The 21,918-nt window shown below is 40.9% G+C and overlaps 1 protein-coding gene across 1 annotated transcript; it reads left to right on the top strand.

Annotated features, from left to right (window-relative positions):
- Positions 1–6,336: 6,336 nt before the first annotated feature.
- LOC117748647 (cytohesin-1-like) lies at positions 6,337–21,749 on the top strand. The gene is given in 15 exon segments (XM_034558611.1): positions 6,337–6,518; positions 10,841–10,923; positions 13,214–13,278; positions 13,858–13,924; positions 14,311–14,371; positions 14,374–14,428; positions 14,686–14,804; positions 14,807–14,856; positions 15,568–15,738; positions 16,291–16,341; positions 16,343–16,392; positions 17,566–17,653; positions 17,738–17,809; positions 20,641–20,795; positions 20,877–21,749. Coding segments are annotated over 15 exon segments (1,194 nt in total). The 5' UTR covers positions 6,337–6,490; the 3' UTR covers positions 20,956–21,749.
- The last annotated feature ends 169 nt before the right edge of the window (positions 21,750–21,918 follow it).

The raw sequence follows: 21,918 nt of genomic DNA, 5'->3' as shown, positions 1-21,918 counted from the left end.
TGCATTAATGTGTCCAGCATTTTAATGTTGCAGCTGGTAAATATACAGCTGGGTAGCATGTGAATTTCGACTCTGCATCAATAAAGTCTCATATTCATCTATAAAAATACATGTTTTGGTTGAATATATTTTCTATCTCCAAAGTAATACACTGCAAATACACACATACAGAGTAACACATGTTAAATCTGAGAAGCAACCGAGCACAAAAATAAAAATGTCCAACGCTTTGCTAATGAGTGTGTGAATTGTGGATCACTGATATTATCACGTCAACGCCCACATGTTTTCTCTCAGAGGTTTTAGAGTCGCAGTCATTCTAATAGCGAACAACCCAAACAGTTCGTTATCAGAGTCGCATGATTCACACTCACATCGCCTGATGAATTTGAACAATCAATCTCGATTTCTCGTTCAAATTAGTTCGTCTCACTTCAATCTATAAGGGTTGCCATGGAACACAACAGTCTCTCTGCCCCTTAAGGATCATCCTGTGAATGTGGGCACAGTTTAAGAGATATTTTGGTTTCCATCTGTCCTCTTTCTGCCTTTCGCCTCCAATCTGTTTTGTCTTATTTTGTTTATGACAGATGAAACTGAACTGTTGCAGAAAACACTGTTTCAAAGACCTTTTCGGTGATGATTGCTTCGCCTCCTTCGAAGAATTCTTTGGGATGTTTAACCTGCAAGAGGCTTATTTCTTTAGATACTTTCAGGTCCTTTGAATGTTGGAAATGTGCCTCCTGAAACCCTCATCTTCTGTAAGTGTCTGTCAATTTAAAATAGTATAGAGCTCAGATATTTAAAGCAAATTCTCCTGACATGACCCCAAGCTGTCATAAATGTAATGTGTAAAGTAAGAGAAATAGTCTTTCATATTTTTAGGGATGCTTTTTTTCTAAACCTTTTCCACCCCTGCATAGATAATAACAGAAGCAATCGTAATAATAATAATAATAATAAACCATGCATTTTAACTGAGGTGAATGGAAGCTACACTCCCACACAAACCTTTTAGATTTGATCTATTTGAATCCCTGAAAAACGTAGATATGTGGGCATGCATTTGGGGCTAATCTGTCACCATGAACTTGATTAAATTCAGATCAGTTATTTATTTATTTATTTTTTTGACCTTGTCTTTTAACTCAGAAGTCTTCCCCGTTTTCTAATTCAGCAAAGCTAGCGGCTAAAACTGACATTGACTTGGTTTTGAGATAAAAGTCAAAAACTGTCAGACGAATGGAGCATTTAGCTCAAAGCCTTGAGCCATTAGCACGGATGTAGATGGGATGGATTTCTTCTTGTTGCCCCTTTTCTCACCGTATTGGTTTATTGTTATTATTATATTTATATCAATATGTTGTAATATTTGCTTATTAAGTATTTAGTTTATGTATGCCAATAGACCGAGCCTACTAGAGTGATTTTTGTTTTTTTGGAAGAAATTTGCTTTAATATTATGTCCAATAGCCTCCATCAAAGATATATGTATATAGATATATAGATATCTATATATAGATATATAGATATAGATATATTTTAATATCATAAGCCTAATACTAGGAGAGAAAAAGAGAGACTGAATATAGCTCAAAATTCATAACATTGTATAATTGAATATCCACCAGTCTCAATGAGAAATAGTCGCGACATTATATCTGTGAAAAAGGGAGAGCAAAAAACAGCTCCAATGAGCCTTCAAAGGAGCAAGACGAAGATGGATGATACTTGGTTTCTTATATGGGGAACAAAAAAGATGGTGATTACACTTTCTACTTCTCTTACATGCTGGGCTTTTTTTTGTGGTTGTCACGGCAACCACTTGCATTTAAGTGATCAGAGCTGTTCCGAGAGAGGTCATGAAAATAAGAGAATTGGGGTATTGTGTTTCATTTTTATTTTTCCACCAGGAGACGTGTTAAATTACAGAAAGTTTTGAATTTTCTGATTATGTTTTATACTTTTTCTGACTCTGTTTTTAGGATTGCTTCATCCTATTCTACACACCTACTATATATATATATATATATATATATATATATATATATATATATATATATATATATATATATATGTGTGTGTGTGTGTATGCAATAAGAAATCAAAGATAAAATGATAAAATAAAATAAACTTAATAATAAAACACAATAAACACTGAGTCTTGAATCTTGTAAAGCCACAAAACGCTGTCAAAGTTGAACACAGAAGATATTCCCGGTTCTCAGGAGTGCGAGGTCAACAGAAAGAGGTCAGCTCTACAGAGGAAGGAGAAGAAATTAGATAATCAAAGACTCAAATAGATTTAATGAGCGGAAGAAATAAACGGAGTGAGAATGATAGAATATAGTGCAAGTGAAAGTATAGAGAAAAAGAAGTACAAGGAAGTATTTTGTGCAGAATTAAACTCAAACAGCAGCCTTGAAGGGCAATATCACACTAACGTAAACCTAACAGCACTAGTGATTAATGGCATATATAAATAAACTGGATGTATATTTATATACGGGTATAAAAAATAGCAGCTCCAACACTTGATGGTATTTTTCACACAGGAACAAGTCTGCATGATAGGTAACCCCTTTCATTCTGTAATAAGACCCAGTGTTTCGTATACTGACAATAATGTTACAGATGATTACTTTTAATGTAATAATAATGCTGTAATCACTGCTACATTTTGTATTGCTGTTAAACTCTATCAGCTAAATGATAAATAAGGTTTTGATAGATGATATTTCTCCCACTACAATAAAGGCTATACCATTAAGTGCTACTTCTTTGACCTTTGTCATCCTTTCTTATCTTATATTGCTATACTGTTACTTCTGCCATATATACATGTATTGTGCTACATTAAGTAACATTTCAGAGGCACATAATATATTTTTTACTTGTTAATTTGGCAGCAATTTGTAGGTTGTTTTATACCAACTAAATATGAATGCAGGACTTTTAATTGTAAATGAGTAATTTCACACGTCATTTAATTCAAATAAAGGGTATTATTATATCTTCCCCCACTGAAATGCATGAAAGGTATGTGTCTATGTGTCTACGTGTGTTTGCTCAGCTCTGACCAAACTAGCCTGAGCCCCGAAGTGTGTGTGTGTGGGTGTGAAACAGCAGGAAAGTGTGCATGTGTCCATTTGTCACCACTTTCAAGAATAAATTAACAACTGTTCAAAGTGACACCGCAGTGGGTGGGTGTCTCACACAGCATCCGTGTCCTTTTCAAGTGAGGAATGTAGGCTATTATAACATGTATTATGAGGCGGACACCTTTTTGTTGTGTGTAATAGTGGACGTGTGGAGAGTGCGAGGCTGGATTCAGGAGTGAGGTCAAGTGTGTGAACCAGAGGGAGGAGGGAGGATAGAGAGCGAGAGAGAGAGAGAGAGAGAGAGAGGGTAGTGTGTTCTCAGTCTGTCAGTCTGGTGGCAGTCGGGAGGGAAAACGCTAAAAGACTTCTGATTGAGGCCAGAGCCTTTTTAGTCAAGTGTGATGTCGACTCAGGAGGGGAGTAAAGCCCCGAGATGCTGAGGGGGTACCGTTAGCATCAAGCGCTGTTTGGTCACACACTCCTGAATGCACGGCGTGTTGTGATGGGGACTGTGAGTGAGCTGTGTGCCTCCAGCTTCCAGGCATTTCTCTGTCCTACGGTGCGACCGGGGGCACCGGCTGCAGCCACAGGTGAGTATTTTTATTACACTTGTCTATTTTTGTCATCTTAGAACAAATATAAATATGTTACCTATTGTCTCTGAGCTTATGACTACATGTTGTGTGCCTTGATGAGTAAACCTTGAGTTGCATTACTTATACACTCGTCTTTAATTTTCTCAGTTTTAATTAAAGTGCTTTACGAATTGGTGCCATTATTGGTGTTATGACATTTTTGCTGGTTTAGACGTTGCTTTTTGCAGGACTCTTGAAAGCCTGGAGACAAACATGCAGAGCAAGACTGTGTGATCAGTGTTCAGTTGCCGTGGTGATTTTCTGTTACAGGTTATCTAGACACAGAGTGCTCTGTATATCTGTGTATGTGTGTGCGTGTGCCATGCTGTGTTTCTGACGTTTATCTACACATGAGTCAGACAAAATGTGTGTGTGTGTGTGTGTGTGTGTGTTGTGTCATCCTCTGGTCCAGGATCCTGCTCTCCAGTGGGTGCTCGAGTGACATAACCTCCATCGCTGCCCACTAGAGCTCTCCCTCTGTGTCTGTGCAGGTGCTTTTGTACTTTATCAATGTGCTCATTCAAAAGCCGTTCTTACTCAATGAAAGCAGCGCGGCGATCACACAGTTTGTTTCCACACACCGTAAAGCTTTTATGAGATATAGCTGGACTTTCCCTTCTATTTTCTTGTCATTTCTTCTGCTTAATTATTTGTGTTACGCCTCAGGGCCTCTGCAAACATGACGAGTTCACACATACACCAACTGTGAGGTAGATTTACTCAATAAGTATTACAGCTTCCTTTGAAAATGAATACATTACAAACTGTTGATTTACATTTTTATTACTTTTACCTTTTCAAGTTTTGTCAGTTACAGTATGGTGGTGATTATTAAAACATTTTTTAAATATAGAATTCATTTAATAATGACAAGATAAAATGAGTAATAATGTTTTTTTTATTTTATATAATATCATTAATATTATTAGTATAATACTTATTTTATTTTAGCATCTACCTTACTTTCTTTACATTCCCCCATCTTTTTTATTCCAATTTTCCATATTTTATTTTTGTTAATTTTCCTTTTTCCCTAATTTTCAAATTCAAATTCTCTTTCCATACAATCATATACACACAAATAAGTATGTTGTATATTATGGATTTTCGTGATAATCATAAAAAATGTATTAACATTTTTGCATTTTACCATTTATAATTACTAAAGAGTTGGATCATTTTCCATAAACAGCATCTATGTTACTCTGGATACTCCACATGACCTCACTGCCAACTGGTTTCATTTGAACTACTTTCTACTAAAGGAAACATCTCTGTTGTATTTGGGTGAGCTGACCCTTTAAATGGCTAAATTACAGCAGTTCTTGTTCCCTGCCCGTCGTCAGCATATCCTGTTTTTGGTGCGTCCAAACTCTGAATAAAGCACTGATTCAAGCGCACAGCTGCAATCCTTTCCTCTATCCTTCCCTACATCCTCTCGTCTCCCTTCCTCTTTCCCTCACATAGGCCACCGATCATCTGATATCAAATTCCTCAGTCTTTACACTCATTTATATAAATATGTCTGTCTTCTTCAGCAGGCGGGGGGATATTATTGCAAAGTTATTTTCTTTTTTACTTGTTCAGTTGTGTTTCCTCTTCCTGCTTTTAATGAAAGCCATTCACTACTTTGTAACGAACAGGGTGGAGTGGTAAAACTTGCATAAAGTGGAGCTTTTACACATATCCTCAGGGGTAAATTCATTAAATTGGCCGTTTCTGGGCTACACCCAGATAGAGATAGAGATACACACTATACACATCTAAAAACTCAAACAGATTTGAGGATGCAAATACATTTCTTCTTTTTATTTCTCCTTTTCTACACACATAAAGGAAACTGCTTCTGCCAGAGAACAAAAATAGGTGAAATGTAAAAATACTAAATCAAAATAACAAGACAGGCTACTGCGCCACAATTATGAGATGAGACTATTAAATCAACAATGTTGACAGCAGGTTACTGAGTCAATGACAAGCTATTATCACTCATAGAATATCATGATTATAAAGCTAAGACATCATAATCCTGGTTTAAAAGTCTAATTTCTGATTTATTATGTCATGATTATATAATTATTATATAAATGATCTTTAAATGTCACACACTTCACTTTTCTTTACTTACTCTTTACCCTGTATTTAATATTTAACATGTTTTACTTTAATTACATTATTACTTAAAGAAAGATAGATAGATAAATAAATATATATCTATATATGTATATATCTATATCTATATAGATAGATAAATAGATAGATGGATAGATAAATATATATATATATATATATGTGTGTATAGATAGATAGATACATATATATATATATATATATATATATACATATATAAAGATATATATATATATATATATATATATATATATAGATAAATATATATATATATATATATATATATATATATATATATATATATATATCTATATATATAGATAGATAGATAGATAGATAGATAGATAGATAGATAGATAGATAGATAGATAGATAGACAGACAGACAGACAGACAGATGTCAGTTTGTGCCTATCCGCTCTCTGATTGGCTGCTGCCGCTGAAGCCCCGCCTCCGTCATCCTGCCCCAACACCAGCTGCCTGTCTCTCCAGTCCACAGTTGTCATTAACTGCCACTCTAACGGTATCTGACTGAGGAAACACAGCACGTTTCGAGCTATAAAGTTACTTTAAAGTGAAACATCTAGCGTCGTTCTTTACACCAGCGTTGACCAACGTCCCAGATATGGTGTTAAAGTCGGAAGACGGAGTTGGTAAGTTGACCCGCTTTAGTTAATGTAAGCTAGCTAACCAGTTTAGCCAACCAGCTAATGAAACGGTATCTAACGATGTGTAATCGAAGTGTGCACGTGACATCACGTATTGCCCGAATACCTGCTGGTCTAACACTAATATGAGAGCAACCCGCAACAAGTCCTCATCTGACTGATTTGTTAACGTTAATGCTCTTTGGCAGTCTTCATAAACTGGTACAAGGGATCCATTATTATTCATCTAGATTGAGGCCAGAGCCAATGGGGGGTTGTGCTTATTGTGCAGCTTTATAGTCCATGTGTCTATAAATGCAATCAATGTACCCATTTATCGGGTGGAAGTTAGTTGGCTTGGCTGCAGGCACTTCTCTGCCCTTTTTGGACACTGGCAGGGAAAATTAGGTTGTGGGGAAACTAGAAAGGGAACACAACTTGGATGATAAATCAGTTTCCTCACAGCTACGCCAGAGTTTCCTCTGGCAATTTGAGCCACTCTTACAGGATGTGCTTTATGGGGAGGTATCTCATTCTGTCATGTGGGGGAAACCTGTTCAAACAGATTACAAAATGGGATTTAAATTAAGATGTCAGGGAGGAACAGCCATCAAAATGCACTACCAATAACATGAAATTGTTTCAGTAAAGGTAGCTACCTTCCACCAGTACAGGAAGTTTTTCATAGCGGTTTTTCACTTGACAAAGTGAGTGGTACCTTTTTTATTTTTAAGCACCATACTAGCTTTTTCTTACCACCCTGAGAAAGCAGCTCAAGTTGTCGTCATTTTCAACACTTCCTCGCTCTGCTGCTTGCAAGAACGTTTTTCTTTTTCTTTTTGTGCATCAAGGCACAGTTCGTTCTCCCCTGCTGCTTGGATTTATTTCTGCATCCTTACTGGACTTTCGAGCCTAAAGGCTGTGTGAATGCAAATCATTCAACGGGGAGTTTACCATGACCACAGGATGATGGCTCTGTGTTTATCTTGTTATCCTCGGGGCCAGGGAACATTGAAACGCACAATTATTGCCTTGTGAAGAAGGAAATTGACTTTTTTTTTGCCGTGTAAACTGCAAGATGCTGTAGCACTCAATCTCAAAACACAGATCATTTTCTAGTCATAACTGCTTTGCCTCGGGTCCTGGGTCAGCTGCAGTCCTGTGGGTGAAACACAATGAGACAAACACGGGTGAGCTGTTGTTGTCGGTTTCTATGAACAACCACATGTGATAAGCAGAAGATAATGAAGTATTTAATTCTACAAGAACAGAGAGCTCTTGTTTAGTAATGGGTTATTTCTTGCATTTTGGTTGTTGCTGCTGTCCGGGAGATGCGAGTCATGTCTGTGCCCCCTGCAAAGCTGTGGCTCCCTTCTTTCTCTCTGGGACACCAGTGTCCACAGGGGGGAGCCTGTGTTTGATACTGAGGGAAGGAGGGAGGAGTCAAGATGGACAGGGGGAGGTGGGGGAGAGAGATGGGAGTTCAAGGGTTTTCCCCTCTCTTTCACACACACACACACACACAATCGAAACACACTTGTCCTCATCTTCATTTAGCTGCAGGCCTGCTCTCTTCCTTTCCCCTCTGCTGGAATGAGACCCTGAGGATTAAGAAGCAGGGAGGCAGGACGAGAGAACCACAGGATTGGGATCATTGGAGGGCTCGGGCAGGACTGGATTATTTTGGGAGATTCCAGATTGGGCTGCAGTCCCTCTACATTATCCACAGGCTGTGTTGTACTGTGAACAGACCTTGTAGACTTTATAGAAAAAAAACAGGAGTGGGAATCAAACCTCTTTTTTTCAGCTGCACTGGGAGTACTGGGACCATTGACACCTCCTCAGCAGCAGATAGACGCTTTCTCTGGTATGAACCTCAGGATTATGACACAAATGTGTAGGTGTTCAGTGCGTCATCATAACTTCTGCATCAGAGCTATTATGAAGAAACGTATCTGAATGAGTTTGTGCGTGCGTGTGTGTGTGTTGTCACGTCTTCCTCTGAACATTTCAAGACAGCTGGAAACCCAGACAGAACATATGTGTGGTTTTAGTTTTTTTTTCACGTCATTGTGTCTTCAGAGGATGTAATGTGTTGCATAACTTGCAAAACAATGGAGCGGAAGAAGAAGGAAAGAGAGTGAACTTTAGTCCTGAATATGTTGGTTGTCCATAGCAGTTGGTCATCAGCAGCATTGCTATAGCAAGGTGTCCCATTACTTGCCAACACAAACGCACACTCGGTGACCTCCAGACTATGCAGAGCAGCTGGTTGAAGACGCATGTTGTTATTTATGTCGGAATGGGTCTCTTTATTTGTTTGAGGGGAGGATGACTATGACAGTTTCGTGAGTCTTATTTCCTCTCTCTAAATTTAAAAAGAGAGGAAGTGAGTGTGAATGTCAGTTTCACCGCCTCTCTGTTCTACAATGCTGCGTTATTCTCGTCCTCAGGTTTTATAATATGAGCTGTTCCGGCCTACTTAAACCTCTCTCTGTGGACGAAGGTTATGTGTACGCGATGAGCGAGTGCGTCACTGTCTGTGTGTTTCCAGTATGTAAATAATATCACTATCCAAGGCTGTGGCGCCTTTCATGCCACATTGGACCTTAGGCCTAGTTATTTTGCCCTGCACACGGTCAGAGGTGCCTGTCTTCATGTCCTGAGATGGAGTTTGAAGGGTTTACAGTATGAATTAGTATATGTGTACTGTACAACTGACAGTTGATGCCATGTTATTTATCTTTAACAAAACCAACAAAAAACAAACACTTGGCCTATTCCATTTTATAGACCGGATGATTTTTAATTGATTATTCAAGAAACAAGATAAGATAGGCCTTTGTATTGATGCACAGAAGGGAACATCATGTGTTGCACAAGAACAGAAATAGAACTGATGAATATAGAAAGTGGAAAAAAAGTAAAAAATAAAAACTCTACAAGAGCTGGGACATTGACCTTGAGCTAAAATGATATAATGCCATAATTCAGTGTCTCAAATGTCCATATGAGTAAACAGACTTCTGTTTGTGAAGTTGTTAAAGTATAATTTTCTTGCAGAAAGTTGAAGGTCAATTAAAAGACAATAAAAAAGATGGGTTTTTTTTTTCGAATTTTAATTACTAAAATCATTGTGACATGTTATACATCTTGAGTAATGGTGAATAGCTGCTCGAGAAGTTGACACTGAGTGTCTCGGTCGTGACTCTTGTAATGAGGCAGCAGCACAGCTCAACATGTCCTCTGTGGCTCCTTGTGACTCGACATCATTTGTGCCTTTTCTTCACCTTTTGTCCCTAGTTGGAGCCTTTTTTCAGAGAGTAGCCATAGCAGAAGCTTTGTTGGGCCCCCAGTGGAGAGGAACAGCATTTATAGTTGACGGAGCAGAGGTGTGATGTGTGAAACATGCCGATCAACACAATGCTGCATTCCCTCTTTCATTACTGGAATCTAATCTTCCACTTTCCATTTGTCTTCTTCTTCTTGCTGAAGGTTTCTTAAGAAAAACCACATGTCCGTGACTAACAGAGCCACGTTTCCCTCGCCGTCTTATCGTTCCTCTGCAGGTATCATGTGTGCTGTGGACTCAGGAACCTCTGCTCTATCAGAGTACACACTTGTTCATGCACAGTTAAGGGTGTGTATATAAGGTGGCATGCACAGTTAACTTAACAAATACAGTTAGATGTCGAATCTAATTAACCATTTTCAAACCATGTTTCTTCTATTTATAATCTCTAAACAGCCTGAATCTGGCTAAATTCTGTTGTGTCGGTCATATCAATATGAGGCTACAGTGCACCATGTCCTGTAATGTTTAGTCCTAGTTTTAGTTTAGATAACATCTAGATGTAGTAGTTTTCTCTCAGCCTCCTACACCTACAGGTTATTATTAATCTAACAATACTAACAACTAGAGAAACATAATTTTCATCAAAATGTAGCTGAAATGAATTTATTTCCCTTCATTTTTACACAGTTATTCGCGCTTGGGCTTCACGATACTCGGTCCAAAAAGCCGTCAACATTCTTTTGTGTTTTTTAGATGTTATTATTTCCTCCTCCTTACTTGTTGTTGTCACGTTTCAGCTTGTTTATGTGTGTCTGTGTGTACACGTATGTATAAGACAAAGGGGGGGTTGATTTCATTCTCCACTTTGGGGTTTGGATGCTGAGGGTAATTTGATGGATCAAAGATTGTGTTGCCATAGTGACCCAGAGCAGTGGGACTCTCGGGTCTATCTTCTTCCTCTGTCTGTGTGTGTGTGTGTGTGTGTGTGTATTTGATTGTTGTATTTGAGTGCTACTTGTCTTTCTCTCCTCAGTGCCTGATGATCTCAGTCCAGAGGAGAGACAGGAGCTGGAAAGCATCCGCCGCAGAAAACAGGAGCTACTGCAGGGCATACAAGTAATAAGACACACTCATCTCCCTTTCACCTTTTCATTTATTTAATCAGTTTGTTAAACCTTCATCTGAAGTTCCAGCTTCTTGTTTTTTTATTGTCCTCGGTTATTACTGCTTGGACAAAATGCTTTAAAAGAGCAGCTGTAAAAGGGAGTTTGTTTCGCTCGCTGCTTTAAAACCCTGCTGCTGTCTGCACTGTTGCACATTTATTTCTCTTTAACAGTTCTTTTATATATTTTTTTTATATTCAGCGTTTACAATGTAAGTGATGTTAAAATCCACAATGCTTGTTCTGTGCAGAAGTATATCTGATGTTAATAACAGGTTCAGCAGTCTGAAATAGACAAATCAAAAGGGTGTTGTCCAAAGGTTTATGTTTTTTTTTAGAGGGAAATTCCCGCTTTGCGTTTGTGGAGCTGCAGTGGAAGGAAGGAACGCCTCATATCAACTTCACTACAATGTTTCAATACATTTGGGCACAGAACGAGGATTGTGAATTAATGACTGCTGTTTTGAGGCTTACCTGAAAAGTTGTACATCTATCCTTTTAACCGTTTTATTTATTTCACAGAATTGCACAATCGTACAGTGCATTGATTTGCTTTTCGATTTGGAGGGGGGTGTATAGGCGTATGACCACTAGAGCGTTACTGTACGCATTCAAGACAGATGACCCCTCTTTGTGTGGTGTGCGAGGGGGAGGGGGGGGGTGGACCTTGTTTACATGTGTGTCCTCCAGCTCTCTCTGCCTGGAGGGACAGTTTGACCCCCTGCCTCAGTCACCCTGAAACCGTAAATAAATTAGCGGGATTGTCCGTGTCAGCCTTTTTATCTGGGCAAATGTGTTTTGCCAGATTAGGGAGGAATAGCTGTCCTGATCATCTTGAACAAAAAATAGTTAGTTAAAGAAATTCTGAAAGTTAAATCAAAGAACCTACAATGACCTTTTTACCCAGCCTCATATGTATGTTTGTTGATATATGACGGCGTTTAGGGCTGCGACTAACGCTTATTTTCATTACAGCTGAGCCAGTTTGGCAATACAGGAAAAATCTAACTATTTTGATAGTTAATTAGTAATTGATCATTCGTTTCTCAAGCTTAAAATCTCCCAAATTCCAGAGTTACAGTTTGTCAATTGTTTTATGTGATAATAGACTGAACATTTTGAAGTGTTTATGCACCACCACACAGAATAATGGTGGATTAGTTTTGATGCTGAGGGAATGAAAGATATAAGATCAACATGTATATTATTTTTTATTAATTTCTACCAAACAAAATATTTAATAAAGATTTATAAACAGGATTCGGGTTTGGTTAAGATTCTATCAAACCCCATTACTAGTCTCCAATCAGCAAGGTGAGCGTCAAAAACACACACACACACGTACACGCACACGCACACGCACACAACCTCAGGGCAGCACACTGTGCGACTAGATTGATGGAGTTTTATTGCCGAGGTCAACGCTCTCCTCTAAGCCCCGCCTTGTGTTGCCCTGGTGGGTCGGGAGACGGAGGATGCTGTTCGTTTTATAATGGGGGGTAACCATAGAAACACACATGCCAAGTGAAGATATCTACCTTGTTTACCTGGTTTCCACACGTCACATGCTACACACGTCCACTGAGAGTTGTAGATAGTTGTAGCTCTAATCCGAGACACTGGCCTTGTCTGCTTTTGCCACTTTTCTATAATTATCTCAATTCATTATCTTTTCTGCTGGGCTCAGTGTTTTCTCCATCTGTTGCTTTCCTCTTCCTCTTCCCTCCCATAACCTCTGAGCTCTCCGGAGCAGCTCCACTAAGCCAGTCCAAGTCTTTGATCCGGCATATTCCTGTTCTCCCCACCCGTGTGCCACTCAAGTATCCCGGAGGGGGGGCGTCTGAATGAATCTGGGTCAACACAGGGAGAGGAGGAGCTGGGAGCTGGTCGGCTCTGACCCCAGAACAGGTGCTACAGCTCCCAGAGAGGGTTTTCTGCAGAGGGCGGCTGTTCCACAAAACTCCTGCCGAGAGAAAGAATGAGTTGGTCTGTGGGAGAGTGAAGCATACGTGCACTCTTAGCCTTTCTTTCTGGGTCATCTCTTGTGTAAGAAGTGCTTGTCTGGATGTGTTGGTCAGTGAGATGCAGCTGGAACAGACAATCGTTTGAAAAGCATTTTGCTGCCGTGAGCCAAATTACCTCACACATCACACACATATCACATGTACATGTGTGTATCGTTTGTTTTCTGCTTCCTGATTCATCTCTGTCTCTCTCTCTGTCTCTCTGTCTGCCTGCTGTCAGAGGCTAAAGGATGAGATAGCAGAGGTGACCAATGAGATTGAACACCTGGGCCTGACTGAAGAGAGGTAAAGTATCTCTCAACCATTTCTCTGCTTGTGCGTGGGAAGCTGTGGTCCACTCAGCCTTTGTTTTAGTGGAAGTGCATTCATGGGGAAAGACAGAGAAAAAAAATCTGCTTTACACTCATAACAGAGTCCACTGCTTTGTGGGATTTAAGGCTGGCAACTAAGGATTGTTTACATTATTGAGTCTTCCGTCTAATTTCTGCCTAATGATAGTTTAAGTCCATAAAATGTGAGAAAATAGGAAATCACTTTTTCCCAGAGCCAATGTGAAAGTCTTCAAATTTCTTATTTTGTCTGACCACAATATTTTAATTTGTAAATATTCCAAAACACAAGGTCCACTTCATGGCTATTCTGGGAGCTTTCAACCATATTGAAAGCTCCCCCTTGAGCTGAAGAGGGCTTTCGGTAAAGGTTGAGAATGAATCTCCACTCAACGATATGCCATGAGGAAAAGCACCAGCACCTCCAAAGCGCCTTTTTATTCTTGATAAATAAATTAAATGATTAGTCGGTTGTTGTTGTTTTTTGCCTATTTTGCAGAGCCATTAATGAAGTTCTTTTTAAATTGTTTTTTAGGAAAAGCATGCAGAGGAATAAACAGATGGCCATGGGCCGAAAGAAGTTCAACATGGACCCCAAGAAGGTGAGAACAAATGAGGCGCTTCCTTTTCATCTAACAGTTAAGTGTAGGGCTGCAGCTAACCATTATTTTCTTGTCGATTTAAATGTTGTGATTATTATCACTAATCTCAAAACCTCTGGAAAATAATAAAAGTCTTTTAAAAAGATAATCAGTTTGCGGTGATAATGAAACGGAATAAGAAACAGAGCCTCAGCTGCTGATTGATGGTGGTTGCAGGTCTAGATTAATGGTTGTGCTGCATCTTGGTGTTGGTGTTTTCACCTCATTGGACCAAAAAACAAATGATGTAATTGTTATTCAGATCTTTTTAAGAAGTAATATTTGGTGTATTTGTAATTTCAGTGAATGATGTTCAGGGACTGAGTAGTTCTGATTTTCTCCATCAGGGGATTCGCTTCTTGATTGACAGCTCCCTGCTGAAGAACACCAGCGATGACATCGCCCAGTTCTCTACAAGGGCGAGGGGCTTAATAAGACCGCTATCGGCGACTACTTAGGCGAGAGGTAAGTGATGCGAATGACTTAAGCCATCGATTATTTTAATATTTACACCTGTGCTTTTCCAAAGGTGACATGTCTAAATGTCTTCTGATTATTGATAACGGAACAACTGTCTGTGCAGAGCTGTACATGTTTATACGATGCAGCCTTATCACTATGCTATTAGTATACTACATTATGGTGCATTATCAGTTCTAAAGAGTATCCTTTAATGTATTTTTAAGTGATTCGATAAATCTCATCATCTCTGTGTGTTGCAGAGATGACTTCAACATCGAGGTTCTACACGCCTTCCTGGAGTTACACGAGTTCACAGACTTGCACCTGGTTCAGGCTCTCAGGCAGTTCCTGTGGAGCTTCCGGCTGCCCGGTGAGGCTCAGAGATCGACCGCATGATGGAGGCGTTCGCCCTGCGATACTGTCGCTGTAACCCGGAGTGTTCAGAGCACAGGTACATGCTGTTCAGAAGAGGGAGGATTTAAAAATATTATAATGTAAATGATTGAAATCAGCTAATACGATTAGTAAAGGTTTAGTGGAGTCCTGAAGAAGTACACACAAAACTACAAGTACGATACCTGCCATAAATATCACGATACCGATACTTATGATACGATACTGGTATATTTATCTATAATAGTAATAAATAAAACATCTGTATGGTTCCCTTTTACCAGCTGTTCCTGCCCAAGCTTTTTGAACACTTAACAAATGGCATTAACATTAGTATTAGCCTACAGCAAGATATTAATGAAAACTACATGGTGCCATCATAGTATTGATTATACACGGCTATGTAGGCCTAGACTACATAGTTCCTTCCATAAGTATGAGCAATTGTACTTCCAGATTTCACTTCTGGCATTTTTTTTTTTTTTTTTACAAAAAAACCAGGACGGTCGGCAAAAAAACTCCGGCACTTGACTTGACGCCATGTTGTCTCCCAGCGGAGCGCTTCCTGTATGTTTATGAGCGCTGTGCAGCCCCGCCCCTTGCAGTCAATGCGTTGGGAGGCATGACAGAGATATTTTAATATAATGTGTCGATACTAAAAATATGCTGAACCATATCCTTTTGAACGTACGGGTACCGCGGTACTTTTTTTTTTTTAGTATCGGTACACCGTGCAACCCTAGTACACACACTCTCTGTCTTCTTTTACAGATACCTGCTATGTGTTGTCGTTCGCTGTGATCATGTTGAACACGAGTCTACACAACCCCAACGTGAAGGACAAACCCTCCGTTCAGAGATTCACAGCGATGAACAGAGGCATCAATGACGGTGGAGACCTACCAGAGGAGCTGCTCAGAGTGAGATGCATTTACTTCCTCAAGCCTTCCCCTCTGCGGTATATTTGGACAGTAACAAAGTGTACTTGGTCGTTATGCAGACAAAAGTACTACTACATTGGTTTTATTTGCTTTGAGGAATTGTGTATGTCACACTGTTTCCAGTGAGTTTAAAATGTCTAAAGTTAGTTAAACAGCTAAAAGACCAATTTAACACAACTAAAGTAGCTTTATCTTTATTTAAGAACTGTATTTAAGTAACAATATCAAAGTATCAGCATTAAAATATACTTAATGTACTAAAAGTAAAGGTGTGTAGACATCACTATGTTGCAGCTGGTAAAAGGAGAAGGTTCACTTCCTGTGTACTGCTGAGAGACTTAACCCATAAATCACAATTATTAACTTATTATTATTTTGTATTAATCTGATATTGTATAAAGCTGTACAAATAAATCAAGTGGAGTGAAAAGACAATATTGCCCATGAAATGTAGTGGAGTGGATGTACAAAGTAGCATAAAATGAAAGCACTCCAGAGAAAGAACAAGTACTTGTTCCCGTCTGTGTAGAGAACCTGTACGATAGCATCAAGAACGAACCCTTTAAGATCCCAGAGGACGACGGGAAACGACCTCACACACACCTTCTTCAACCCCGACAGAGAAGGATGGCTGCTGAAACTCGTATGTGCAGCCATGCGACGTGAAAGTCAACGAACAGAAATAGTAATGCAACTCATTTTTTTATATTTGGTGCATGATTATGACCAGAAAAGGCCGCTCTAAAACGTGCAGTTTTATCTTAAGACACATGACTCGGGCTGCAGATATGCTTCTTGGTCTCAGAGGATTTATACGTGAAGTAAACACGGCTTTCACCCACGAAAGTCAGCTCGAGCGCATCCACGGAAATGACTTTGAAGACGGCTTATTGTCGTGAAATAAAACGTTTAGTTCAACAGCCGATGTGATAATGGAGCGCTCCCTTAACATTTTGTTTGTGTCGTGTGATAAAACTGCACATTTTAGAGCGGCCTCTTTATTGTGACCAGTGACCAGTAAGCCACACCTGTGAGTTGGATGGGTTATCTTGGCAAAGGAGAAGCGCTCGCTCACACAGATTTAACCAAATTTGTGACCAGAGAAATAGAAAAGGTCTACTACGTGTTTGATTTCAACATTTTGGTTTTTAATGCATTCATTTCACTCATTCGGCATTATTCCTGGTGCCTCTCGAGCTGGGAGGCCCTCTAGTGGACTAGATTTGTAAACTGCACCTTCAAACATGAGGACAAAGTGGTGTGAATCAGTCAAATGATTTTGTTGACATTGTTCTTGTTGTGTTTCATGGGTTTTGATCCAGGAGGTATGTACCTTAAACTTCGCAGCATTAATGCACCGCTTTGCTTCTGACCCCCCCCCCCCCCCCCCCCCCCCCTCCCCCCCCCCCCCCCCCCCCCCCCCCCCCCCCCCCCCCCCCCCCCCCCCCCCCCCCCCCCCCCCCCCCCCCCCCCCCCCCCCCCCCCCCCCCCCCCCTCTCTTTCTACCCCCACTGGCTGTGTGCATTCGCCCTCGCATCACAATTTGCTTTCCATTGAAGACGGATCATTCCTGCGCTGTATGCTCTTCAGACCTGATGTGAAAACATTTAAAGTAGTTTCACATCTTTTTTTCCTAACTGCTGGCAACCTGACCCATGTTTTCACCTCGGCTTTCATCTTAGCGATCAGGAGGCTGATGTATAACTCGCTGATTTGTGCAGTCGGTGTGCTTCTGTCGTCAAATGAAGTCCAGCTTTCTGCTCCAACAAGTTGTGTGTCCTTAATAAAGTCGAAGCTCACCTGTAGTCTCTCCTCAGGTGGACGGGTTAAGACCTGGAAGAGACGCTGGTTTATCCTGACAGATAACTGCCTCTACTACTTTGAATACACGACTGTAAGTAATAAGAGATGTCTCATAAATAACGTATGTTGCCGCAAGTAAGTACTTGGATTTATTGTCTCTCTGCTGTTTTTCAAGGACAAAGAACCCAGAGGAATTATTCCACTGGAAAATCTGAACATCAGGGAGGTCGACGACTCCAAGAAACCGGTAAACTCCTTATTCAATAACTCCTTATTGAGGAACATAAAACTTTCATAAAACTGTATGTGATGATGCAAAAGAGATGCTGCGTGCCAAACATAGCATAATATAAACCAAAAGTTAAAATTAAGCAGTCGTTTGTGGATGCTTTTTAATGTCACCTTTATTCCCCATTAAAGGCTGATATACGTTATGTATCTTTCACCCATTGAGGTTGATTATGCATTAGTTTAATTAAAAAAACACAGAAATTTGTTTTCCTCTTTAAAACGCATCCAGAGTTTACAGCTTTTCACCAAGAATTGTTTTAAATATAAAATATTTCATGAAGCCAGGAAATGTATTTATTCCTAATTCGCGTTTTAGCACTTTTCGAGGTTCAAGGTTTTTTATTTGCCATCTGTGCCTAGACCAGCAGTCCAGACACATCGGAATTATTTTTGCAGGGTTCTCCGAGTCAACAGAGGTACAAAACAAACACACTATAATAATAATAGAAATATGAAGAATGAAAAATATATTTAAAAAAAAACACTGTACAAAAGACACTGTACATAGTGGTAAAGTGTATTTAGTATTTACAGTATTAAGTACAGGAACAGGTTATCAAAAATAAACATAAGAAAGGAAAGGAGAGTGCAGAGATAATAATTAGGTAAGTAGTACATCCGTAGTAGTAAATTATAGGCTAGTGCTGTACCTAGCTTGTAAAAGAAAGGGGGAAGGGGACAGTTATATGGGGATATTGCACATGTTCAGATGTTGGTGGAAGGTTGTGTGGGGGTATTGCACTGATTGTGGTATTGCACATTTTTTCACACTTTCAAGGAGTGCACATTTCTCAGTAGTTCTGTTGTGCCATCAGTCTGACTGTGGCAGGGAAGAAGCTGTTAAAGAAGCGTGTCCTGTGGGTGACGATGCTGTCCGCTCTGCTGTGTCTCAGGTTGTATGTGCAGTGTTTGTGTCTGAGCAGAGAGTGAGCTGGATGAAGTGAGTCTCCAATGATTCCCTCTGCTCTTTTACTACAGCGCTGCACACACAGAGTCCATGGACGGAAGTGTTGTCCCTGTGATCCTCTCCGCAGTCCTTATGACTCTTTGCATAGCCCTCCTCTCTGCCTGTGTGGTGTTCCCATACCACACAGTGATGCCTGCGGTGAGGATGCTCTCTATCAGTCCTCTATAGGCCTGGGTGAGAGGGCGGCGGTTCAGACCAGCTTTCCTGAGCATGCTGATGAAGTAAAGCCTTTTCTGGGCCTTTTTCACTGTGGCTGTGGTGTGAAGAGTCCAGCTCAGGTCAGATGTCACCTGCATTCCCAGAAATCTGTACCCGTCAGCCCTCTCCACCTCAGTCCCTTTAATGATGAGAGGCTGTAGAGGGGGAGGGTTCTTCCTGAAGTCAGTATTATTTCCTTGGTCTTGTTTGTGTTGACGATGAGGTCGTTCTCCTCTCCGTGGACCAGGATGTTGTTCACCAGGGTCCTGTAGCCCCACTCACCCCCGCTCCCCTTGATGAGCACCAGGACGGTGACGTCATCGGCGTATTTGATGAGGATGGTGTTGTCCTGGGTGGAGGTGCAGTCATGGGTGTACAGGGTGAATAGTTTGGGGCTAAGGCAGCAGCCCTGTGGGGATCCTGTGCTGACTGTGAGCTCGGTAGACACCCGTCCTCCCATTCTCACCACCTGGGGTCTTTCTATCAGAAAGTCCAGAATCCAGTTGCAGGTGGGAGTTGGACGCCGAGGTCTGTCAGCTTCTTGATTAGTTTGCCCGGGCGGATGGTATTAAAAGGCAGAACTATAGTCCAGGAAAAGCATCCTGGTATACGTTCTGCGGCTATCCAGGTGTTGCAGAGTGTGGTGTAGAGCTATTGCTACCGCGTCATCCACTGATCGGTTGGGGCGGTAGGCAAACTGGAGGGGGTCGACATTGTCCGGGACCGTGTGGTTGATGTGGGTGAGGACCAGTTTTTCTAGGCACTTCATGGCGACTGGTGTGAGTGTCACTGGCCTGAAGTCATTTACGGTGGGTGTGTCTGGTTTTTTGGGGACTGGTATGATGATGGAGGATTTAAAGATACGGGGAACTACAGCCTGAGATAGTGACAGGTTGAAGATGTCAGCATACACTCCGGCTAGTTGTTCCCCACAGACCTTTAGGACTTTGGGGGGAACTCCATCAGGTCCCACAGCCTTGTAGGGGTTTACCCTCTTCAGGGCCTTCAGGACCTGTGTGTGTGTGTGTGTGTGTGTCACCTGAAAGGCAAAGTCCATGGGGTCACAGGGGGCTTTTGATGGTGTGTCCGTATTCAGCCTGTCGAACCTGGCATAAAAGTTGTTGAGGCTGTCTGGAAGGGTGGGATCACGGGGGTCTGTGGTTGTTGTGGTTTTCTTGTAGTTAGTGACAGACTGGATCCCCTGCCACATCCTGCGCATGTCATGGTTGAGATAGTAGCCTTCAAGTTTTTGCCCCATCAGTCCAGGTGTTAAAGGTTCTGACGAGGACTGGCGTTGTCTTGAGCCGGATTGCCATGTGGTCAGACTTTCCAAAATGGGGTTTTGGTTCAGCTGAGAAGGCATTTCTGATGTTGCTGTAGCGTTGGTCCAGTGTTTTATTTCCTCTGGTGGGGAAGGTCACAAACTGATGCAGTTTGGGCATATTTTTCCGGAGATTGCAGTGATTAAAATCTCCCAGAATAATGACAGCAGCGTCAGGATATGTGTTTTCATGCTCACTGATCATGTCGTGTAGCTCCTTCAGTGCGGAGGGGGAAGATATACACAACTTTTCAGTCGTTTCCTGTAAATCTGACATCTCGTCGGTTGTGCTGCCTGACAGAACTGCTTCGAGCTCTTCATCTCGGCCCACAAAGATCAGGTGATCAAAGCCTGCAAGACGGAGGCCGATGGACGCGTCGTCGAGGGAAACCACACTTTTTACAGGATCTCCGCCCCGACCGCCGAGGAGAAGGACGAATGGATAGACAGCATCAAGTGAGCCACATCTAAACTCCCTCCTACAGGCGATCGGCAGGAAGTCTCGTATCTAACCCCTCCTTCCTCCTCCACCTGCAGAGCCGCCATCAGCAAAGACCCGTTCTACGAGATGCTGGCTGCTCGCAAGAAGAAGGTCTCGTCTCTGAAGGGGCTGTAGAGCTGCGGAGGATTACATCGACTGGATGTGGACCCGATTCCTCCGCTGCAGTGACGCTTGGATTCAGCTCTTAAAGAAGCTCTTCCTTTGTCTTTTTTGAACCGTCGGTACCGACGGCTCGTTCTCTCTGCAGGATTGCCCTCCCGTTTACAGTTTAATTTCCCACCTCGAGATGAAATGATTCAGTCGTAGATCTTTTTATTTTATTTTGTATGCTCTTTTTGAACTCTACTTCTGCAGCGTCGAAGCTGTTCCCTCTGGTTAGCACTCTTACAGTCTGCTGTCCGGTTCCCCTCAGCCAGGCGGTTCGGTCTCTACAGCTCCTCAAACAGGAGATGCTGTCAGTCAGAATTTATTTTATTCATGGTTGAACACGAGGTGATGGGAAAAAAAGACTGACTGTTTGATAACCTTTCTACACCTTTTTTTTTTTTTTTGAAAGACCCATTACATAACAGGAGGAGGAAGATGGGAACAGCTAATGATGAATCGCATGGTACATTAATGGGATTCAGAAAACACAGAAAATATCAGCTGGAAAACAAGTTTCATCCTGGACGCTGGACTTTTTTGTTGTATTGTCTGATTTAAAAAAAACCCAAAAAAAACTATTTTCTAAGCCTGTTTTCTTACTGCTGTTGGTCTTTTGTCAAAGCACTGTTAATGAAAATGAAGGTGATGCATAAATAGCTAAGTATTTATTTCCAGATTTCTTGTAATTTATTGTTTTGAGTTGTCTCATTAAAGTTTGCAAACCAACATTTAACTCCGAAATAAAAGTCAATGAAGACAAACCAGGACTGGAAAATACGTCATTACTGTAATTGTTCAGTCATAAAATTGTTGTGATTGCCGTGTTACGTTAAGTGCGTTAGATTTGACACTAAATATAAACAATGTGGGATTAACAACTTTCCTTTTCACTTTAATAAAAAAAATTTAAAAAATCTAATCTGGATTCCG

Source organism: Cyclopterus lumpus, chromosome 19 (genome assembly GCF_009769545.1).
Source record: "Cyclopterus lumpus isolate fCycLum1 chromosome 19, fCycLum1.pri, whole genome shotgun sequence".
NCBI lineage: Eukaryota > Metazoa > Chordata > Actinopteri > Perciformes > Cyclopteridae > Cyclopterus > Cyclopterus lumpus.
This window is presented reverse-complemented; position numbering and strand designations above follow the sequence as displayed.